This window comes from Phyllostomus discolor, chromosome 4, assembly GCF_004126475.2.
Source record: "Phyllostomus discolor isolate MPI-MPIP mPhyDis1 chromosome 4, mPhyDis1.pri.v3, whole genome shotgun sequence".
Lineage (NCBI taxonomy): Eukaryota > Metazoa > Chordata > Mammalia > Chiroptera > Phyllostomidae > Phyllostomus > Phyllostomus discolor.
The window spans coordinates 51,518,915-51,543,832 of record NC_040906.2 but is presented as its reverse complement, the minus strand read 5'-3'; the positions used below and the strand labels follow the sequence as shown (position 1 = coordinate 51,543,832).

Here is a 24,918-nt window from a genome sequence, read left to right as displayed (position 1 = left end):
TTATAGAATACCTCACCAGACCATCAGTAAACAAAGATTAAGCAATCAAGAGACAGGATTTGTATTCTCAAGGAAGTACAATGCTCAGGACAACTCAGCATTTAACAATAGCTCTGGATTAAGAAGATATATGGCTTTCCTAAGTTGGTTTTTCAAGAGACATATCGAGTTCAAGTGTTGTTTTTTACATTCCTATCATAGTAGGATGGTGACTGTACTTTGTAAAGATGTGAGCTTGATTTATTTGACAGCCTTTTCCTGAGTTTCTGGGTTCAGTTGTACAAAGTATAGATTTAAAAGCAGGAATAAGCCTTACAGGTCTTTTAGCTCAGGGATTCTCAGCCTTGGTATATATGGGCTCTTTAAACAGACTAATAAGGCCTATGAACCCCTCCTCCAAACATTATGTTAAAATGCAATACAATGATAAACAAACAAACAAATAAGGATTACAAAGGAAACCAATTCCACTGAAAAGGAGTTACCAACATTTAAAAAGTTTCTGATATAATAGTATACAGGCTTCATTACTGCTGCATTAAGTTCTAGGTGCAGGTCTAACAATGGCTGCCACTCTGAAGGAGCACTGAGTATAAGTGGTGAGTTGAGATATCTGTGACAACTCTCAATGAATGGGACATGAAGCTATCAGTGATTTGTCCTGGTGACAAAGTCATAGCCACTGCCATACTAGAGGGGCTTGCATTTATAATTAAAGAAACTGCTAAGTTTCAGTTATGAGTTAATGACAAGAAGGTGCAATTTTTCTCCAGTCCAGGTTCTATCTATCCATAGACACTAAGCTAAGGACCCTGATCTAGTACAAAGCCATCCTGCCACAGATGAACAACCCGTAGCCCATGTTTGGCCCCTGTGAATTGTTCTATTACATAGCAAGCTAGTGGCAGATTGAAGGCCCCCAATGGAGCGTCCAACATTTTGGTGTCTCTTGGGCTACACATTAAATACACAAACACTGGTGGAAACTGATCAGCAAAAAAAGGGTTTCAAGTAAACTTACGATTTTGTGTTGGGCCACATTCTCAGCCATCCTGGGTCACACGCAGCCCACAGGCCGTGGGTGGGACACCCCTTAGAACACCGTGTATTCCCTTTTTCCAAAATGCTTCCTGTTGACTGAAATCTCAAGGATCTAGACTTGGCGACAACATATAAATAACAGAAGTCAAGCTAAACTATCTTGGAACAAAAGTGAAATTTGGACTTGTACCATTTGATGTTCTCTTTTAAAAAAAGCTTGACCTGCTAACAGAATTATAACCAGGGCTTTCTGAGATCCGGTGAGGTCTAGGTAAGCTGTTTGCAAAGAAAATTTATTTAGCCAAATACTTTGCCAACTAAAAGAGCCTCTTTGGTCTACTTTCAAAGTTCTTTTTTTGGACATGCATGATTCCCTCATACTTCAATAAGACTCGAGGTTCACGAGCCAAAATTTTGGAAATTTATTTCTGAGACATTGTCTGTGAATGCCCTTTAAAAAGATGCATCAGTGACAGGGAAGACTGTAATTAGAGCACTTATTACCAAGCCAAGCAAACACGCATTCAATAAAAGTTTTCCAAAGGTAAGTGATGTTTTTGGCTACTTGTTAATTATAGTATAGCCCAGTTCTTCACATACTATAATGCTCCATCCAGATAGTCCAGCATTCGTATAAAATTTGGTTTATGTAGAAGAAAACTTGGTTAAAAGAAAAGTTGTCCACAGCATTCCTTCCCTTGCTGTATCTTAGGCTCTCCACTGTGAATTTCTAGTTAGTCTGTTGGTCAGTCAGTCCACGAATGTGCTTTTTAAAGGGCTTTTCTCTGTTCATAGTTGTTCTAGGCTGTAGTAACTATATTTTCTTTTTTCCGCTATTCTTGATGCCCTGGTATTTGGGGGGGGGTGGGCTATGGCACGGGCAAGTGCCCCTTTCAGGGTTAACTAATTTATAGAGATAACAATTTGCCTGCCAGAATGCCTTTGATAAGTAGACCAACCAATCCTGAGTCCACTCTCTCACCTGTCTCCTTTAATGAGACTTTTGCAGTCTGAGACACCTTCCTCTGCCTCAGTGACCACAGGGCCGGGTACCAGGCAACAGGGCACCCCTATATCCCAGAGCTTACTGGGGTTATTAAAAATATCCAATTACATGCTTGTTCTGCTTGCTTACCTTGCATCTCCCACTCCTTCCCTCAAAAACTACAATAAAGTCTCCTGCCTACAGTTCCCTCTCTCCCTGCCTGATCATGTTGCTTCGGACCTTCCTTGCATGGCAGTGCATCCAATGCCTCCTGTTTCTAGAGAACCGTGAATACTAATAAGTGACTTCTTGTTTCAAGGCAAGCATTTTCATGTCTGTGTGTCATCCTACACCTGCTCAAAACAAATTCCAGCACAATTTTAGAACATAGGCCCTGGAAGAACAGCAGCAAATAAGACAGATCAAATTCTCATCTTGAATGAGCTTATATTTTAATCTAAGATGTTAACCTAACAATAAAAAGCCAAACTGAGATGCCACAAACAGTTCAAGGGTGCAAATTCAAGCAGAAACCTGAACTGCGTCCCAATTACAGGGTGAAAGCAAGAGTGGTTTTTTAAAAAGATTTTGTTTACTTCTATTTTCTTGTTTAGAGAGAGGAGAAGGGAGGGAGACAGAGAGGGAGAGAAACATCAATGTGTGGTTGCCTCTCACGTGCCCCCAACTGGGGACCTGGCCCGCAACCCAGGCATGTGTCCCTGACCATTGCAGGTCAGCACTCAATCCATCGAACCACACAGGCCAGGGCTGTTTTTCTGGTTTTTGCTTTCATTTTTTAAATGAGGAAAGGAGGGAAAATAATCACATAAATAGGAGAAAGGAATTTCTATTGTTGTTAACAAATTATGTTACTCTTTAGCTATACACCACCGATTACTGAATTTATTTCAGAAAGACTGTGCATGATCCGGGTCCTTGTGGCCACAATGTCTGCTTTCCTGCTCATTTCACAAACAGTTGTTTAGAAGACAGTGCTGGTTTGGCCCAGTCCGTAGGTTATTTTGCCCAGTTCAAGCATTCCAAAGGTTCAAGGAACAAGACATGCAAATTTGGTATGGCTGCTGTGGCTTTTTTAAACATGGCTCCACTAATGTCAATTTTTTCCACAAGGTTTTATAAGTTTGCATGGGGATGAGGGCTCTAAAAGAAATAAAAGCTAGGTGTGACCAAATGCCATTTTTTTTTTTTTAACCTGGTAGGAGATGAGAATTGGGGAATATTGGAACCTAATCCTTGTTCTCTTTTGCCTGGATGAGGACCAGACTCTTTGCCTGGACTGGACTCTCCCCAGTTTGGGCTAAGAAGGTCGGGACAGCATGGGGTTGTTGTAATTTCATCTTGCCAGATGATTAGGAAGGTGAAAGATGATTAGGAAGTTACAAGTCTCTTTTCTAAGTGCTTCCTGCCTGACCAGTTATCTCCAAACCCAACTCAAACAGGATGACGACAGAAGCAATTTTAAAAGGTAAATGAAGGGTCAAGTAGATCTTACAAAACACTGCAGGAAGAGGGTGTATGGTGAGAACAGGAGGAATGACTTGGTCGACCCGTTCTGACCCTCTCCATGTTCTCCCCAGACATCCTCTTCTCCTCATGTCTGCTTCCCGGTCTATGTGTGTTTTTGCTCCCTCGGGAAGAGTTACTTTCTGCCTCCTTCCAGACTGGACTTCCTCAGCCTGTGGCCAGATACAAATGAAATCTTCCCTTGCTTCAACCTTGCCCTTGTGGGGCAGATGGGCTCTGGGAGCCTCCTGAACTAGGGGGGTGGTAGAGGCTGCTTCCACAGCTAGTCTCCATACAACCAAGTCCCTGAAAAAACACCTTGGCAAGCAGACATTGGGTTTTCTCCCTGAAGACAATACAGAGTACCCTCACGTGAGGAATGTGTATTCCCCCCATTAACATTGGTTTGACTGTGTTCATTTCAAAACCATATTCCCCACTTAATTTTCCTAAGGAGCCTTGGACCACTGCTTGGGCTAGGCTTATGTCATGAGTCACAGCGTCAGCTGGGAGTCATTTCAATTTAGTCATCTGGGATCAGCTGTGAGTTGCTTTATTTCAGTCATCCGGGACAGCCTTCTCATTCCCAAATCTCTTGTCTAGTAGATGTGTGAGCTTCGTTCTCTGGCTTGTGGTTTCTTGCTTCATACGTTCCTCCTTTCATCATGTGTCTTCAGAAGGCATAGGCCACTAGGAGGGATTAAGGAAACAGCATTGGGCAAGAGTATTTTTCTACTTATTTCTGTCAGGGTCCCACAGGAAACAGCTGGTTTACACAGAGGATGCAACTGAAGAGTGTTTAATAAAGGAACTATAGCCCTGGCTGGTGTAGCTCAGTGGTTGAGTGCCGGCTTGAGAATCAAAAGGCCGCTGGTTCAATTCTCAGTCCAAGACACATGCCTGGGATGCAGGCTAGGTCCCCACTAGGGGGTGTGCAAGAGGCTACCACACATTGGTGTTTCTCTCCCTCTATTTCTTCCTCCCTTCCCCTCTGTAAAAAATAAATGAAATCTTAAAAATCTTAAAAAAGTAAAGGAACTATTTACAGAGGGGCAAACAGACTTAAGAGAACCAAACAAGGAAGGGCGAAGCCCTGGCACAAGCAAGAGCAGGTGGCCGATCCCTCACACAGGCCTGCAGAAGCAAGGGCTCATTACTGGGTTACAGGGAGAGCTGCGGCTATGGAAGGGGGGACATTGGAAAGTTGTGGCAAAGGGGCCACAGCCAGTGCAAAAACCTTTTCTGGCAAAGAGGCACAATGGGAGATAAAGACTGACCTCTTTCTTGCTGCTCTCCGATCTTCTTCCAGCACACCCACTGACCAAAGCTGATTGGAAGCCAGTGGGCCGGTAGCCTGCCAGGGTACAAGGCAAGGCAGAGAAAGGTGGGGGATGGAGAGGCAACCAACACAGTCAATATTTGAAAGTTTAAAAACTAGCCCACTTATCCCACAAAGCAAACCACTATGTACAACTTATTATACTTTACATTAGAATACTGGACTTCTGTGTGCACCAAGAGAAATGCAACATTACTGCGTGGAAGTTTAATAGATAGATGGCATCTAGGGCACCTGGTTCCAAATGTCACAGTGGGTGGGGTTTGGATTTTCTTTCCCTCCCTCTTCACACCTTATCTCCTTACTCTGCATTCAATGTCTACACCAGGAAAGATAAAAATCTGTGTTAGCATGAACGTGTTTCCAGAGTCACAGGATTTTAGGAAGGCTACGTTGTTCAATGCCCCACCCCATCCTCCCTCTACACACATGTCAGGATCCCTTAGGTAACATTGCCAATAGGTTACCTAGTCTGGGTAAGTACTTTGGTAACAAGTTGTTTACCATCTCTTGAGGGAAACTTTTTAATCGAACAACTCTTTTAAAAAGTTGTTAACATTACAGTAATATTCAGTGAAATTTTTCCTGTTTCACGTGACAACTTTTATCAAAGTTAGGTCCTAAAAGGAAACTTAAAGTTGAAGTTCTCTCAGTTTAACTTTTAATTTCAAGATGATTTGACGCCATCCATACCATCTGGCCATGCTCTTGTTGAATGGGGTCTGGATCCCAGAGATTGTTATTTGCTGCCACTCTGCTGCTGCTGCAGAGCAAAACCAACTCAAGAGTGGGGTGAAGGTGTTGAGTCAAGGGGGTGAAGAAGTTCATGGAAGACAAGGGCACAGTACTTGTAGAGAAAAGAATAGGGACACAATGACCATTGTTGTTTAAAATTACTAGCTATGTGTCCCAAAAGAAGAGAAACAGCATAAAATTAAACAAACTATTTGCAGCACTCAGGAACCAAAAATGCCTGGAAAAAAGCAAACTGGAAGATTCAGTGAGTTTCTTTTAATTCCTACAGATCTACTCTTACCCTTCTGTACTCTGCCGTGTGCCCTGGGAGGCTAACTACTGGACTAGTCTACAGTCCTCTGACTTCAGATCAAGTTAAGCCATTTGTACTGGGCAGGAGCTTGGAGAGGAGGAGAGTAAAGCTGGAATATTCTCACCGCCCTTTCTTCCTACCCATGGGGTCCCTGCAGGCTAGCTGCCTCCCTCAACTCCAGGCCTCAGCTCCAGACAGACCGCCTTCTCCACACAGTTCTGTCTCTCTGGATTTCAGTAGCCTTCTCCCCTTCAGGCCTGGGTACAGCAATATCCTTGTGGTTTCCCACACCCTGCCCACAACTTTGTAAAAACTTGTCCTATTTGTTTTTAAATTTCTCTATTGAAATGTGCCTTTGGTTTCCTGCCAGGGCCCTAACTGACACACTCAGTCCCATTTCTTGCCCAGCTAACTTTTACTGAGTAACTACTATATGTCAAGAAGAATAAAAATGATCAATTAGACAGTTAATACCTTCAAGGAGCAGTTGAGGAGGTGGAGACAGCCAGGGGAACAGATGGTTATATCACATCTTGACAAGTGATACAGGGAGGCATTGAATGGAGAAGCAAGGGAGGTGTAAAATGGAGGCATAGGCAGACTCAGGGGAGGTTGCTGGGTAGAATGGGGCCAGGCACATTTCGAGGCAGGGATGTGGTAGGGAGCGGTCAGGAGCTGGAAGAGAGGATAACAGCCGTGGACATCAGGGCCAGTCCGGGTGTGGTAAAGGGTTAGAGTGGAGGGCTCGGCTGGCCCAGACCACAGAGGCCTCCTACTGTGGGGAGGGGTCCTTCTGTTCCATGTGCTTATTCCCCGCCCCCCGTCCACCGAGGAAAGAATAAAGAGGCGGGGGAGGGCTGCAGCCTCTTAGCTATTAGCCCTGCCCACTACCAGGGCTTTGCACTCCCACTTCCTTGGCCTAAAACCTGTCTTTTCCATTGAAAACCACCCCCATGCACTTTCCACGCATTCTAAGATCTTTCAAAATGGCAACAAGACAATATGGTAAACCAGTCCTTGGAGATGAGCTGCGGGAGAAACAGCTAGAAGTGAACGTTCCCAAATACGATCTAGAGGTCCTAACATCCAGAGCTCCGTTTTCTTTAACCGCAGTAAACACTGACGCTTTTCTTGTCCGGTGGAGAAGAGCAATAATAATGTCAGGCAGGGACTGAGCTTCGCTTCATCAAGGCGGGGCTGTGGTCCACATTGCTTTGGGCAGGTGGGCACTTTTCACATCTATTTTATCACAGTCTATAGGCAAGCCCAGGGTTCAGAAGGCGTCTGTCTTCCCTCTGGAAAGCCAAACTGCAAGCAGTTTCCTTGCTAAGCAGGGCCAAAGCTCATTCCACCCCACAGGTTCCTCCTCGGCGCATTCTTGGCACCGAAGACAGCCAGTCCTCTAGGACTGGGACTCAGAGGCTTCGTTTATCAAAATCACACACACAACCCCGCCCATCCGACCCCTCTGGTCAGTTAACCGGGACTGCACACCACTGCCTTATGCAGCCTCCCACAAATAAGGAAGACACACGGGAAGAGTTAAAAGAAAGTGGTGGTTATGAAATCAGCCGAGCTCTTAACTAACTGGATCCGTCGTTCGAGCCCTCTGTACGGTGGGATGCGGAGCCAGGCGGTGGCCAGTGCGTAGCTAGAGCTCTCGGCGTCACAAGATCCTTGAGGAGGGTGCGGTTTCGAGCTACGGCCAGCTACCCACCCCCTGGAGGCCCCACATCCCCAGCAGGCCTTCAGGAAAGCCCCTCCTCCCGGGCGGAGACTGCTCCCAAAAGTCTACGCCCCGCAATCCGCCGTGAGGCCAGTACCCCGAGGCTGCCGCCACCTGGCCGGGTTCCTGTGGCTGCCGCGACTCGGAGTATGGGACACTGATGGCCATGGAGGGCTACAGAGGTTTCCTCGCGCTGCTGGTGTCGGCGCTGCTCGTCGGGTTCCTGTCCGTGATCTTCACCCTCGTCTGGGTCCTCCACTACCGGGAGGGGCTCGGCTGGGACGGGACCTCTCTCGAGTTTAACTGGCACCCGGTGCTCGTGGTCACTGGCTTCGTCTTCATCCAGGGCATCGGTACGGGCACCTCCTGGGAGGCAGTGGGGAGGGAGCCGCTGGCCGGGAGTCCAGGACTGAGTCCTAACCCAGTGGGGCCAACCTGGGTAAGCTAAGAAGTGAGGGAGGATGCAGGGTGCGCTGGGGCCTGGGAGTGGGGTGCGGCGCGCCCCGGAGCTGCGGCGGTTAGTGGGAAGTGGGTGGGCTTCGGCCCCATAGAGGCGTCGTTTCGGTGCGGGACGAGGACGGACAGGGCCGGGACTGTGGCCAACGGGGCGATCTCGGGAGTGGCAGCGCTGGCGCAGGGCGCGCGGGTCGGCGATTCGCTGCGAGGAGTGTTGCGGGAGGCGTCTGGGCGCAGAAGCGCCGGGCTGCGCTGGCCGTGCGCGCCGGCCCCACTTGGTTAACTCTTTGCAGCGAGTGGCTGAGACGCACTCGAAGCGCCCCAGGAGTCCCGAACCGGGAACCAAGATGAAAGGCCTGAGTGCCCTGGGGCCCAGTCCAGGCAGCCCTCTTGTTTGGGGGAAACTGATCCCTGAGGCCGGAGCCTGCACAGTCAAGGGCGGGAAGCCTCTCTCTAGGCTAGGCCTTTCGTTGAACTTAACTTCTGGGCTGCAGGTTAGGAGAGAGAGGCAATGTGGGGCAGAAACGGAGGTGCGGGAATTTGCTTCCTGTAACATGCTCAGCCCTGAGTAAAGGCGCTGAGCGGCGGCTGCAGCCGGGGTGAATGACGCGTCCGCTCTGGAGCTCTGAGTGTTAAGCTCGGTGGATCCCGGTAAACTGCCAAAACTCCAAGGGATGTTTTCGCGGCCCTGCTTGGTCACTGCCTGTTCAGTCTTGAGCCCAACTTGTTTGTGTGGCCGCACGTGGCAAAGTTCCCCCTCCGGGCTTCCCGTGGGACTCTGGCCGCTAACTCCAAGTGGAAGATGCCCTCCGGAGTTTGCAGCTGCTTGGCTGCTGCCCAGGATGTCCCCGAGGCCTGCTGCGTTTGCTTTTGGCTCTGGTCCTGCGTTCTCTTGGATGAGGCTGGAGCAGAGGAAGCAAGGGCTCAGTCGATGGCAGTTTATTTTTGGGGCGTATAATATACATATGACATTATATTAGTTTAGGTGTATAACAATGATTCAATAGAGGTACATACAGCTAGTTGATCAACACAATACATCTAGTTATCATCCATTATCACACATGGTTATAATTTTTTTCTTGCCATGAGAACTTTTAAGATCTACTCTATTAGCAACTTTCGAATACATAATACATTGTTGTTAACTATAGTCACTATGCTGTATATTATGTCCCGGGACTTATTTATTTTGTACCTTGAAGTTATTTTATAACTTTTTGACCTGTCTACCCACTTCCCACCCTTCTCTGGCAACCAACAACAAATGGCAGTTTATATTGGCACATAGAGCCTATCACAGTGTCCTGACAGTTTCCTTCGGCTTCTGACTGGCTGGAGGACCCTCTAGCTAGTGGTGCAAGTCCTATTTATTTGAAACCATCTTCCAAACACAAAGTCAAGGCCTTGGCAGACAAAGTGTTTTAAAAAAGGTTGAACATGGTGGACCGGGCTGATGAGTGGAAAGCGTTTGGAAACAGGTACCCACCAGCGTTTGAAGCCTTACCTCTGAGCGGGCTGCCTTTTCCTCACCAATATTTAACTTTCCACAAGTAAGTGAACAAGAAAGTGCCCACCTAGTTTCTACAGAAAAGAAAGCTCACGCTGCAGCCTCCAGCAGGTGTGGCAGGCGCTCTCCCACTCTGAGACATGAGGGCCGAGGTAGCTAATGCCCCACCGTGGCCTGCACGCTTCCCTGGTGTGAGACTGGCACCAGGATGTGAGTTACTTCATTGCATGAGTCCTGGTTATTTCTAATTAAACTCAAATGAGAAACACTGCCCAAGTTCCCAAGTCGCTGTCATCAGAAGCACTCTTTTCTTTATGGTTGGGCCCTTCAGTTTGGCTGGAGCTTGTCAGAGGTTGTCAGCACCTCTGTTTGCTCCAAGTAGTAGGAACAGCCTCTTCCTCTCTTCCAACCAACTCTTCAGAGAAGCTCAGACCAAGAAACTTTCTAGAGGTTGTGAAATACCTTCCTTCTCCTTATAACTGAGGATAAGGGAACACAAGTGGTGTTAATTGTGTCCTGACTCGCCAAAGCACAGACAAAGTCAAAAACAAGTTTCCAAAAACAAGTCCTTTCTGTGTGCCCACTAAATGCATTGTTTCATATGTATAAGAATAAGCTGAGGCACAGAGCAGTTAAGTAGCTTACCCACAGAAGTAGCGTGCTTCCCGTGGCCTTATTTTCAAGATTGATTTCTCTGCATTTATGGGAATATGCTTATTTTCTGCAAAAACATTCCTTTTAGAGAAGCAAAAGACTTCATCTGAAATACACGCTGGAACTCTTCGTTCACACTAGACTTCATTACAGTTTTCCTAAAAGAATTTCTAGTTCTCCAAAATTTGGACTTTTCTTAATCTGTTATACTCACTTTGGGGCAAAATGTGTAAGTGGATGTTTTGGAAATTTTCATCTGCTGCTTTTATGCAAATCTTGTTTTCTTTAAGCTTAGTTACTCTATTTGTGTTAGTTTTGGAACTTTGTCCTGTCCACATTACCCATCCTGTTTATTATTTAGATTCCAGATATTGCAGCACATTTGACCACATACTATATTTCATTAACATGAAACTAAACTTTTTTGTAAACACAGGCACTTGCATAGTACTCTCAAGTTCTTAGACATCTTGGCTCACTTTCCAACAGTAGGAAGGCCCCTGTGGAGGGAGTAGGAATAAATAGTTGGCTTTATAGGCTGGGAGGGAAACATACGTGTTACAGACTAGCCATGTTGTAACTGACTCTTTTCCTATGGGGCATTGCTTCAGGAGAAAATTTCTAGGCTATGCTATTTCAGCTCTGTAATAATGGGCATGATGTAATTGAGTTCTGTGATACACAAATATTTACAGACAAGGAAGGGAAAGCTAAAGTACATACAGTTATTACTCTAAGTATAAAATGCTTTACAAATGCAATATACAGTAAACAGTATTTGAAACCATGCGAGAACAAGAACAAGTCCTTTGAGACACCGTTAAGAAGTATGGTCTGAAGCAAGCAAGGCTAACATAAAGTTGCAAAATAAATCTCTCTCTCCCCCTATACATTTTGGAAAATATTTGTGTTCTAAAATAACGTATGACAGGCTATAGAATATCTAAAACCAAAATAAAATTTTAAATGAGTAGGAAGTCTAGCAAACATGAATGAGGAAGAGTTTCAAAGAGAACTTTAGAAGAGGCTTTGTGCTTCTCCAAAAGGAGCATTTCCCATGAAATAGGTATACTGCCAGGAAATCAGAGAAACAGACCTTGAAAAGAGAGCCACAGAAGACTGGAACAAATGAATGCTCTCAAAGTGGCAGCTGACCTTTTAAAAGGTTCAACAAGGTGGAATGTGTTCTTTAGTAAAAGATAGAAAATTCAGGTTTATAAATTTAGCAAAAAGAAGTCTCAGCAACTCTATACTCCTTACTTTTCCCCTTGTAGAACTCTTTTTACTGTATAAACTAAAGGAAGAGAAATTGAATAGCATAATGATATCAAGTTGGTTTTGTCAAAGAATGTAACTATGCTTGAGTAACATTGAAAAGACTCACAAAAAGAAATTAAGAGTAGTTCTGAAAAGGCTGTTGAGATATCCTATTAATGTATCTAAAAGTGACCATATTTCAAGACCAGTTAGTTAAATATACTTGAAAGAGCTCTTGGGTAAAACCTGGCCAAGAAGATAATGGAGAAAATGCCCCCAAATACCTACTCCAGAACCAGCCTGGGGACACGACTGATAATAAAACGTTTCAGTATTAGGGTAACAAGGGCTTTTACAAAATATAAAGACAGTTCAAGGCAATCCAAAATAATTTTTTTGTTATAAATAAATGCATGTAGATCTATTTAGAACATAACTAATAAAAATGTTGTAGACGTGGTTGTTTTGTTCACTGCTGTATCCCCAGCACCTGGAATGACACCTAGAACTGGTACATCGTAGGCCAATAAGCAGTTGTTCAAAGGATGAGTGATTATTCCTGTACCGTCATTAAATTGTTAGTAACAAAGGGCAACTTCACAGCCACTCACGTGTGATAATAATAGTAGCATCTGAAGTGAAAGTGCCCTCTCTGCACCTCAATGATTCCCCTGTGGAGCCAGTTTGGAACCACGGGTTTAGTCAACCTCACAAAAGAATGGGCATCATATTATATCACATAAGCATCTTTATTCTAAAGGCCTCAAGCTCATAGTGTTACCACTGAGTTATAGTCTGTGCCTCCTCTGTGTGTCTACTTAAGGACATCACTTCATCAATTCTCCCCTTTTCTTTCTGTGTCATTACGTTTCTTCCCCAATGGATTATTTCCAACGTGCTACAATTACTGTCATCTTAAAAACAACCACACTTGTGACCCCATCTTCCCCCTTCAGCCACTGCCTCAGTTCTCTGCTTGCCTCTCCTTAGAGCGTGTTGTCAATGTCTGCAGCCACCTGTTCCTCTCCTATTCTTCCTCGGACCCACTCTAGTCAGGCTCTTGCTCTCCTGCTCCACCGACATCGCTCTTCACCCTGTGACCAGTGGCCTCCACATTGCTAATTCCAGTGGTCAGTTCTCACTCATCTTGCTTGACTGGAAGGCAGCATTTGGCATACCCTACCCCTTACTCCTCCTTGGGACACTTTCTTCGTTTGACTTCCAGGGCACCCGACTCTCCTGGTTCCTCTCTCCTCACTGGCTATTCCTTTCAGTGTCTTTTGTTGGTTCCTTCTTGTGTCACTGGTGGCTTAAGGTTAGAGTGTCCACGGCTCAGTTTTCTGACCACTTCTTTCTTGATCCACTCATTCTCGTGGTCATGTCATCCAGGCTTGTGGCTTTAAACACCATCTATTTACTGGACTCTCCTATATTTTTATCTTTAGCCTGGACCTGGAGACCCAAATATTCGTCTGTTTACTCAAACTCTCTACTTGGATGTCAGACAGACATGTCCAAATCTTAACTCTCAATCTTCCCCACGTCCCCAAAACCACTCCTCCCATAGGCTTCCCCACCTCGGTAAATGGGACTCCTTTTAGATCAGTGATTTTCAACTAGTGTGCCACAAGAATTTTTAAAACATGCCATACCTAACTATTTAGTCAGATTCACTGACTTCTTTACCCTTAGATTGTCAGATTAAAAAGTGATGCCCTGGCCAGTGTGGCTCAGTTGCTTGGAGCATCATCCCGTAAACTGAAAGGTTGCAGGTTTGATTCCCAGTCAGAGCACGTGCCTAGGTTGTGGGTTTGGTCCCCTGTCAGGGTGCTTACGAGCGGCAACCAACTACTGTCTCTCTCCCCCATCGATGTTTCTCTCTCCCTCTCTCTCTAAAATCAATAAGCATGTCTTCGGATGAGGATAAAAAAACTAAAATAACATTTTTTAATTAAAAATGACAACAGTCAAAACAACAATAGCCATCAGTGTGAATGCCCTGTCTTGAATCATAAATCATAAATAAATAGGTCAAATAAGAGAGTTGTATCTTATTGGTCACATTGCATAATAAGGTTGAGTCTGATTGGCTAATTCTTTTTTTTTAAGATTTTATTTATTTATTTTTAGAGAGGGAAGGGAGGGAGAGAGAGAGAGAGAGAGAGAGAGAGAGAAACATCAATGTGTGGTTGCTGGGGATCATGGCCTGCGACCCAGGCATGTACCCTAACTGGGAATCGAACCTGGGACACTTTGGTTTGCAGCCCGTGCTCAATCCACTGAGCTACACCAGCCAGGGCTTTGACTGGCTAATTCTTGGTACCAGAAATCCTTATATACAAGTATAGACATCTGATTTTTTAAAAAAGTTACTTTGGAGCAAAAAGGGTAGGTAATTACTACTACTACTACTACTGCTACTACTACTATTGTAAATCAATCAAAATTACACCTGTTTTTTTCAGATTGGCAAAAATTATATTTTGGGGTGTGCCACAGAATTTTAGTAACTAGTTTATGTGTGCCATGAAATGGAAAAGGTTGAAACTCTAGAATCTAGATGTTCATGACAAAGCTGTGCCGTCATCCTTGATTCCTCTCCTTCTTCTGTAATTCCCATCCAGTTTACCAGAACATTGTATAGACTCCAAATTCAAAATACAGTGCTATCCAGATTCTGACCACTGACTTGTTAAATTATTTATTCACTTACTGTCTGTCTTCTGCACTAGAATGTGAGCTTCTTGAGGGGAAGGACTTTTTCTGCTTTCTTCACTGCTGTCCACGTTGTGTAGAGCATCATATAACATGCCATATGCATAACATGCAATATTTATATGCAACATGCAAATAAATATTTACTAAGTTAATGAAAGCTTGGCCAATCTTTTAAGCTAAGGGTCGCACCTGCAAGGACAACACAGAAAGTAAACAGATGAAGGGAAGGGGTGTGCAGTGCCTTGTTGTGCACTAAACACTGTGTAACCCCGTCTACAAGCCACTCCTGTGTGAGTCTGTTATATCTGAGTTTGGGTTTCCTTTTTGAAAACCTGAGTCCCAGATATTTAGAGCTGACTGGGACTTTAGGTCTGACTCCTAATTTTAGAGATCAAATGCCTGGCCAGCGTCCAGCGATATCAGAGCTGGCACCGTTTCTGATCTGTCATAATATTTTGATATAAGGCACATGAAAATGTAGCTGATGTTTCTGAAAATAAAATTTATGCATATTTGTGAATGCCCAGTCAATTAATTGTATTTTTCTCTTTTCATACACTATTTGGTACCAGTCTGTTAACTTTGTGAGGACTTCAGTCACTTCAAAGAGATGCTTCTAGTGATGAGATGCTAAAATAAATCCTCCCAAATCATCCAAATCACTTCCTTCATTTTGATTCTCCAAATGTTTTTATTTTCATGCCGTGAGGCAGTTTGAATGCACAGGCACATTTCAAAGCTCAACTGTAGGCTAGTGTAGACGTTCTAGCAAGTTCAAGGTAAGCTAGGCCAAGCTATGGTGTTCTGTAGGTTAGATGTATTCCATGCATTACGATATTTTTTCAAGTTATGATGGCTTTATTGGATGTAACCCCACCTAAGTCGAGAACCTGTATGTGCTCGTGTTTTCCTTCCCTTTCCAAGGAAAATGGTCTTGCCAGCTAGGATCTCTAACAGAAAACTCTTGTTTCGGTCACAAGTGGCTGTTTGATAGCAGTTCCCCTGCTCATGGGCTCATGAGGCCTTTTTCTTCCTTCCCACTGAATCTCAGGAATCTAGGTAAGTGCCAAGCCAAAGAAGCAAGAAATATTTAAATTCTGCTCTCCAGGCAGTGTTTATAAGTGTTGAGAACAAATTCTTGTTGAAGAATGTGGTTTGATTTGTGAAAGTTGACTTTTTCTCCTGAAGTTCACCACATTTGGGTTATTTATACATTTTTAAAGTGTGTAAACACCTAATGCAAATGCGACATTTTGCAATTATCCTTCATTTATCCAGAGAGTGTTCTGAAGCAAATTCAACTCTACAGCAGAGCCTCTCTGTGGCCAGGATGGATGCTGAAAATTCCATGCTTCACTCACGAGAGCCCTTCAGATTCCTGCAAGCTGCCCATTTCACTGTGGAGACTAGTTTGCTATGGGTTTGCAAGTTCACAAAAATGTTGTTTTAACTTTGAAACTATTATGAATTCTTTCAACTATGCAAAAAATAATAAACAGATCGCTCACCACCCAAATTGAACAAGTGTAAAGATTTCTGCCAACATAAAAAAATATTTGTAAAGATTTTATTTATTTATTTTTAGAGAGTGAGGAGGGGAGGGAAAAAGAGAGGGAGAGAAACAGCGATCTGTTGCCTCTCTCACACCCCCTGCTGGGGACCAGGCCCACAGCCAAGGCAATGTGCCCTGACTGGGAATCGAACTGGTGAAGTTCTCAGTCCCGGCACTCGATCCACTGAGTCATACCAGCCACAGTGCCAATATAATAATTTGTAAACAAAAATTTAGAGCTGATGGGAATAAAAGATAAGGCAGGATGGAGGGAAGAGTTTGGAGGCGTGTGCCCTGACGTGAGCAAGAAACTAAAGAGGAGATAGAAAAAACTCTACACTCTACTCTACACTCTAGACCCAGGGACTAAAATCCATAATTGTCTGGGCCCAATAAATGTAGGGTTAGCTGCTGAATCCACAAGGAGAAAAAGCCTGAGGAAGGGTGGCCACAGTGTTTGCCATCACTTTGATTTCTAACTTTGATCAGTCTGCAGAAACTGCTTTACATTTGTTTATTTAAAAATACTTGTGGGCCACACACACACATAAATGAAACTAGGGAAACTGAATAAACTCAAGTGGATTATGTTCACATCAATTTCCTGGTGGAGATGCTGTGTTACAGTTATGTAAAATGTTACCACTGGGGGAAACTGGGGAAAGAGTATATGGGATCTCTCTGTATTGTTTCTTAAAACCTCATTTGAATCTAAAATTATCTCAAAGTAAGATAAAAATATTACTTATAGAAGAACATGCTTTAAGCCCTGGGCTGTCCTAGGCTCTGAGGCTACAAGGAGAGACAAATGTCCTGCCTTTAGAGAGGATGAAATATAAATGGGAAAAGGCCTTGAACTAGCTTTTAAAAGTATACTCTTTAAGGTGTTCCTTTAAATGGTTGGAAAGGATTTATTGAATATAGAAATGATTATCCAAAAGTTTCCATGTCATCAAGGAAATATTATCAATAAACATTTATGGCATACCCTTATAAACACTACAATTAGTAAGTAGCAATCCATCAGAGTTCAGATCAGCTCATAGGAATACTGTCCTAAAGGTGAGGCTGTTAAGTGTTGGAATGGAACCAAAGAATAGGCAAATTGACATCTTGTGCCAAAAGGTTTAAAGAGGCTGACTTCACATCTGTCTTTGTAAGTTTACATGCATTTCTGTCTGAAAAGGAACTAAATAATTCCTTATAGTTTTATGATCTTATGAAGTTTCATATGTTTATAAGTTCATACATGTTCATAAGTTATAAATGTCTTTGGTGGGAAAAGGCTTTTATTTACTTTTGTTGGAATTAAGAAATATAAATGATACACTGCTGATATAGTGGAATCCATCTTCCAGGAAAGGATTTTCAATCTGCTATACTTTGCCAGATACCTAAATTTTTTTTGACGTGGACTGGAGGGGTGGGGTGAGGGTGGGTAGAGGCAGGATATTGTCCTCAGAAAAAAAGTAGTTGCAAGCTGGTTCAGGTGGCCACGTAATCATTGCTTAAACCAGGACACTTAAAAAAACTGTTTAAAAAATTATTTTTGTTGAAGTTTAATGTATATGCAGAATTTTGCCTGTTTGTATGCTTCATGTAAATTGGATCATGCAGTATATACTTGTTCATGTCTTGTTTCTTGGGATTGACATTCTAAGGTGATCCATATTGTTGGGTGAAGTTCTAGTTATAAATCGTTTGTTCTCTTTGCTGCATTATATTATTCCATGGTGTGAATGAATATATCACAATTTATTTCTTTATTCTGAGCATGGACATTTGGGGAGTTTCAGGTTTGGGCCATTACAAATAGTGCCACTAATAATATTCTAGCACACGTCTTTTGGTGAATGTATTTTTTTGGATTATACACCCAGGAATGGAATTGCTGGATCATAAAGTATGCATAAGTTTAGGTGAAGCCGATACTGCTAATTATCGAAAGTGTTTATTCTCATTTAAACTCCCATCGGCGTGACATGAAAGTTTTGATTGCTTCACATTCTCTTCAATGTTCAGTATGTTTCGTGTTTAGCCATTCAGATACGTGGTAGAGATATTCTCACTTGATTTTAATTTGCATTTCTCTGTTGAATAATGAAGTTTATATCTTATGTTTGTTAGCCACTTGGATATACTCTTTTGTCTATTTAAATCTTTTTGCATATTTTTCTAATCCTTAGTCTGTCTTTTTCTTACCAAACTAAAACATTTATGTAAAGAAACCATAACTTAGTTTTGGATGTGTGAGGTTTGAGATATTTGGCAAGAATCTATGTGGAGGGGTCAAAAAGCCTCTGGATGATGCAGGTGTGGAGTTCAGAAGAAAGTTCTGGGCCAGAGATGAAAATCTGGGAGTCCCTGCCGTGTAGGTAGCCTCTCAGGGAAAGATTAGATGAGGTCACCCACATAGTGTGCAGGGGAGAAAAGTCCTGGACTAAGCCTGGGGGGCCCCAAAGTTTGTTCACAAGTTGGGAGTGAAGGAGATGCCAGCAAAAGAGCCGGAGAAGAAACCACAGAGGGGCAGGGAAACAGGAGAAGTAGAAGGCAAGAGGAGAGGGTTCACGGAGGGGAGTGCTCAGCGTGTTGCAGTGTTTATCTTGTGTTGCTACTCAAAGAAAAACAACCACCAAACCACGTTTACTCTCCTCCTTCTCCCTCCAGCCATCATCGTGTACAGACTGCCATGGACCTGGAAATGCAGCAAGCTCCTGATGAAGTGCATCCACGCAGGGCTGAACGCTGTCGCAGCCATTCTTGCAATTATTTCCCTAGTGGCTGTTTTTGACTTCCACAATGCCTTGAACATCCCCAATATGTACAGCCTGCATAGCTGGGTTGGATTGACAGCCGTCATATTCTACATGTTACAGGTCAGTGCCTCAGCATATTTATAAATACAGTGTAAAAAGTAAAACAATTTGGATGCTGTAGATGTTTTCTGTTAATTCATGGTGGTGGTGGTAGGGACCCAAAATAACTGAAATTTAATTATAAAAAATTGTGTGTTTATTCTTACATGCTTAAACTTCATTTACCTTCAAAGTACTTTCTATTTGCAATACACCTATCAAGGTATTTTTCCCACTGCTCAAAACGGTTTTTGAACTTGTTGATTTTGATGCATTTTAGTGCTTCTGCCATTTTTTTGTTTCACCTCTTCCACATTGGCCAAAATGTTTCCCTCTGAGGACATTTTTCATCAAGGAAACAAAAAAAAATCTCTCAGGGCAAGGTTGGTTGAACAGGGAGGGTGGGGCACAAGGGTCAAGCCATTTTTTGGTCAAAAACTGCTGAGCACTCAGCACAGTGTGGGCAGGTATGCTCATAAATCACCTGTCATGAAATGGGCAAATGCATTGAAAAGTCTTCAAAAAATTTCACTGAAGCCAAACACAGCTTCTCACAACAATGCCAGCTGGTACACTTATACAGATGGGTTCCTAGAACACTCCCCTAGTGGGAGAAACCTATACTACAAGGGGCCTGCCCTCCAGAAGATAATTGCAGTTTTTTCAGGGGGTCTCCCCTTTTAGTTTGTTGGAGGTCATCTTCTTATTCCCACTAATCCTTGTTCTACTTCTTTCCATTGTAAGTAGTTTCCCCTAGAGCGGCTTGGGAACTGCAGGACTCGGTGTATGAGTTTGAATGTCAGATCTAAATATGGGCGTGGTATATAGGGGAATTGCCATCCAGTAGCAGTAGACGGCTATTGTTGAAACTTCTTGTGTTATGTGCTGAATGAACTAGCATAGACAAGAGCTATAGATTTCCTTTCCATATCTGTCACTTCTGTTTTCTAGATTTAACTTTATAAATTGAAAAGATGAATTAATATCTCTTTGTTTTTTATTAGATTTTGAAGACCCATTTTATTTTTCCTCTGTCTTCACTTACTAAACACACATACCTTTGACAGCACTGTGTTTAAACATAATTTAAACACAAATTAAACATAAATTGACAGCACTGCGATAGGGATTCGGTTGTTCTGGGTCAGGGAAAAAGAGGTAAATTTTAAAAGTCTTTATGGCATTCACCACTTTGTTGAAAAATCTTTGAAAACTATGTTGATTTACTTCTCTTCTTTAGTTAGTACATTATACATTCAACTACCTTATTTGGGACATCATTGTGAGCTTTAGTTTTCTGTGGATATAGAAGAAACTGGAGCATATCTTAAAATATTTGAATGACTGAACTTTCCAAAAAAAGGACCTCTTACCAGACATTTATTTGTCATTTTTCTGCTTCAGGCTCTTTGCATATTAATTAAGGTTAATATTTATGTAGAAACTATTAATTATTTAAGTTCTCGTTGTCATGCCCGGAGCTAGGAACTGGGGAATGGAAAGGTGTCGGACAGGAGAGAAGCACAGAGAAAGCCCTGCATTAAATTTGACCTTCCTGATCAAGAAGGAACGAGGAAAATGTGAATCTTCAGGTGGTGGTGGTGCCTAGCTCAGATCTCCTGTCCACGAGTGAACAGGAGACAGTCACTGCCACACATCTGGGAGACAGCTTCCTCTGCTGCCACTGGCTGGTGGGCCCTCTTTCTTAGAGAGTAGGGTGGCCACAGCAGGGAATACTGACATGCTGACAGGTGCTTTGGGGATCCTCTCTTTTTTTTTAAGATTTCATTTATTGATTTTTAGAGAGAGGGGAAGGGAGGGAGAAGGAGAGGGAGAGAAACAACAACATGAGAGAGAAACATCCATGAGCTACCTCCTGCACACAACCTAGGCATGTGTCTTGACCAGGAATCGAACCGGTGACCTTTCACTTTGCAGCATGATGCCCTACCCACTGGACCACACTGGTCAGGGCGCTTTGGGGACCCTCTTGACTTACAGGCATCTCTTCAGGATTTTTCTTAGCTGTCTCTTCTGCTTCAGGTGGCACATTCCTCTGGCATTGCTTCACCTCCTTTGCACCACCTGAGAATGCAGAGTTCTAGAGCCTGAGTACTGTGTGAAATACTCTGCTTCCCTCACATTGTCCTTTAGGTGGCATAGCCTTTGCAGATGCTGAGGACGCACAGGTTACACAGTTAATGGCAGAGCTGGGACTCATACTCAGGTGTGTCCAAGTTCTGGGTCCTCCCCATGAGCACTTGGTTCTGTTGTTTCCATGATGGCCCACCCAGCTGTAGTCTGAGCATTCTCAGGGGAGGGCTGAGGAACAGAGTGGAAATCGCCCAGCCTCTTTGTAGCTTCCTGGTGACAGGGTTCTGTGCTTCTGAGTAAAAATGGACTAAATAAGGCATACTTTGAACATCTAGAAAGATGTGCACTTGAATGGTAACGCTGTTGGTCTCCAGGTGGCTGCATTCCAGTTTATTGTTTTCTTTTTAAAAAATTTATTAAATCTACCAATAAAAAGTTTTATTTTATTTTTTTAATTATTATTCTATCACAGGTGTCCCAATTTTTCCCCCTTTGCCCTCTTGTGCCCAGCCCATCATCCAGTCCCACAGTCAGTCCCCACCGTGTTGTCCATGTCCGTGGGCCATTCATACATGCTCGTTCACTAGTCCCTCCCCCTTCTTTCCACCATTATCCCTCCCTCCTCCCCTCTGGCCACTGTTAGTCTGTTCCCCGTTTCTGTGTCTCTGGTTCTGTTTTACTCATTTGTTTGTTTTGTAATCAAACAAACAACAGATTAGGTTCCTCTTATAGGTGAGATCATATGGTGTTTGTCTTTCACTGCCTGACTTATTTCACTTAGCATAATGCTCTCCAGTTCCATCCATGCTGTTGTGAAGGGTAGGAGTTTTTTCTTTCTTTCTGCTGTGTAGTATTCCATTATGTAAATGTACCACTGTTTTTTGATCCATTCATTTGCTGATCAGCACTTGGCTATTGTAAATTGTGCTGCTATGAACATAGAGGTGCATAAGTTCTTTTGAATTGGTGTTTTGGGATTCTTAGGTCTTTTTACTTTCTGAATCTTCTAAACATATGTACATTCCCTGTATAGTAATAGTAATAGTGGTAGTAGTAGTAGTAGTAAGCTTTTAAATCTAAAAAAAGCTTTCTATACCAGATATGCCTTTTTATTATTAAATTTATGCTTTTTAATCTGGATTTTCTAAAAACCAATTTATATTCTGCTCTGTATTTTAGTATGTATGCTTAAAAATATCTAGGGATGAGCATAAACAAGAATACTTACTCTAAAATCTATGGGTCTTAGTTAAAATGGTTCTCAGGGGAATAAAAGCTTAAATACTTTTTTTGCAACAACACTTAAAATATGTAAATTAATTATTCACTTAAGAACCTAAAAGAGAATGGCATATTTAACCAGGAAAAATAAATGAAACCCCTCCTTCCCAGAAAAGCCACCAACAGTCGTGTTAACGTTCACCATTGCTGCCATGACAAATTACCACAGACTTCATGGCTTAAAACAACACTGCTTTATTCCCTCACAGTTTCTGTATGTCAGAAAGCTTGGCTGGTTCCTCCACTCCAGATCTCACAAGGCCAAAATCAAGGTGTTGGCTGACCTGGGCTATTACAGATAGACTTTGGGGTGCAATCAGCTTGCAAACTAATTTACGTTATTGGCAGAATCCAGCCCCTTGTGGTTGTAGGACTGTGGTACCTGGTTTCTTGTTGGCTGTCAGCTGAGGACTGTCCTCAGCTCTGTAGTCCTCTGTGTGTTTGCCTGCATCTCAGAGCCAGCAGTGGGGCACTGAATCCGTTTCACGGGCTTTGAGCCTCTTTGACTTCTTCCTTCTCATCTCTTTTCCCTCCAGCTTTTAAAAGGGCTCGTCTTGTTAGATTGGGCTGCTCAGATAATCCAGGATTATCTCCCAATCATAAAATTTAACTTAACTTAATGACATTTGCAAAGTGTCTTTTGCCAGTAAGATAACATACTCACAGCTTCTCAGGATTATAGCATGAATATCTTTTGGGAAGGGGGGGTCTTGATTCAGCCTATCACAACTGTATATAAAAAAATAACAGAAATTATAAATAAAATTAAGAGCTGGTTCTTTTAAAAACTGAAATAAAGTAGGTAAACCATTGTAAACCTGATTTTTTTAAATAACAAAAAAATGAAGCATTCAGAATGAGAATGAATATAATCATAGATATAAATAATACTTTAAAATTAGTATAGATGATTAAATTTTAATATATGGTTAGATACTTTAAAATCTTAAAGAAAGAAAAGAATTACTTTCTTGCCAGATGTAAACTATCAAATTTGACCCAAGAAGAATTAGAAACCTAAACAGACCGATAACATTAGAGGAATTTGGTAAGGTCATTTGAAATATATCACTAAAAAAAAGACATCAGGTCCAGGTTGTTTTACACCTTTGACCTTCAAGGAGCAATACTTGAGACTATCCCAGTGCACTGGAAGGAAACAAACTCCTCTTAGATGTGGCCCCACTGTATACGAAACACTTCCACACCTCATGTGGTGGCTCTGAGGACGAACACCTTTACCAGCAGCCATCAGCAGCCATCAGCTTAAACTATGAAATACTGCAGATATTTCCATTCAAAAAATAAATAAGATGTAGGTGCTTTCTGCTGTTGTTGTTCAATTTTGTGTTAAAGGTTTTAACTAATGTACAAGATAATAAAAACATCTGTATAGATAATAGGACATTTGCTGAAGTAGTACACCAAAGTTGGACAACTTAAACCCCCATATATCAAGACTTATTATAAAGCTGCTATACTCAAGACAGTGTGGTATTGATGCCACGACAGAAAAATAGCCAAGTGAGATGGGTTAGAGAGGCCAAACCAAACCTACACATAAATACGGTGATTTGATTTATGATGTTAAGTGACAGAGCAACACAGAGGGAAAAGTATGTACTTGTCAGTGAATGGTGCTGAGTCAACTGCATGGACGTATAAAAATAATGTAAACCTTGATTCTGACGTGATACTGAAGTCATTTCCAAATGGACTGTAGATCTAAATGTTAAAGGGAAATCTATAAAGCTTTTGGAGGAAAACAAAAATGCATCTTAATAATTTTTAGAGATAGGCAAATGTTTCTTAGAGATGACAGAAAAAGAATTAGTTTTGAATGAAAATTTGACATATGTTATTAAATGAAATAGGAGTAAGGTCATTTTATGGGAGGAGTAAGAATTTTACAAGCGGGGAGGAAACGGAGAGGTTAGGAAAGTGTACAAACTACAGCTCTAAGGTATAGAAGGCCTGGGTATCTAATATAAACTGTTGTGATAGTACTGCATTGTGTAATTGAAATGTTAAGCAAGTAGAACTTGTGTTAACATCAACAAATAAGATACACCTGTGAGGTGATGGATGGGTTCATTGACGAGGTGGAGGGAACCCTTTCACAGTCATCCTCATGTCAGATCACTGTGAAGTACACTTCAAAAACCTTTCAACTTTATGTCAATTATACTTCAGTGAAGCTGAAATTTAAAAATTGAAAGAAATAGAAAATTTGTGACTATTTTTCTGTCTCCATATCATATAACATATGTCTAAAAATTCAAGAGATGACTACAAATAATGAGAGAATGTGAAAGGTGTCTGGATATAAGACAGCCATGCATAATCCAATAACTTTTGCCAATACTAGAATAACCACTTCGAATAAGTAGTAGGATCCATTTATAATATGGTTTTAAAAGCTATAAGACACAGGAATAAAATGAACAATGAGAATATAAATTCTATGTGTAGAATATGTAAAATACTACAAGATCTTATTGAAAAACAAAACATGGCATGATTAGAGCAATACCATGTTACTGAAAGAGAAAAATTAATAAATATCTTTCCCTCTTCAACTAATATTTATGTTTAATATGAGTTTAAGTTTCAGCCCAGTGAAAGTCTTAAACTTTATGCAGAAGAACAAATACCCAAAATTTTATAGACAAAGTGAAAGGAGACTTGCCTTATTAAAAACAACTTGTTAACACAGGAGAAAACAAAATACATGGGTGGGAAGAAGAGAGAGAACAGAAACAGTCCAAGCACGTGTGAGAGCTGTCTCTGTGACACAATGGTATTTAATTTTAGTGGGGAAAGCATGCTTATTTAATAAATGTTACCATCAACATTGACAATCATTTTAGACAAAAAA

General features: G+C 42.2%; 1 protein-coding gene across 1 annotated transcript in view; it reads left to right on the top strand.

Annotated features, from left to right (window-relative positions):
* Window positions 1-7,522: 7,522 nt before the first annotated feature.
* The window catches only part of LOC114495294 (cytochrome b reductase 1), a 28,330-nt gene continuing 10,934 nt past the window's right edge, over window positions 7,523-24,918 (top strand). The window contains exons 1-2 of the mRNA XM_028510527.2: window positions 7,523-8,016; window positions 18,478-18,686. Coding sequence (XP_028366328.1) covers window positions 7,824-8,016; window positions 18,478-18,686 — 402 coding nt within the window. The 5' untranslated portion in view covers window positions 7,523-7,823. The remainder of the gene's footprint in view (window positions 8,017-18,477; window positions 18,687-24,918) is intronic.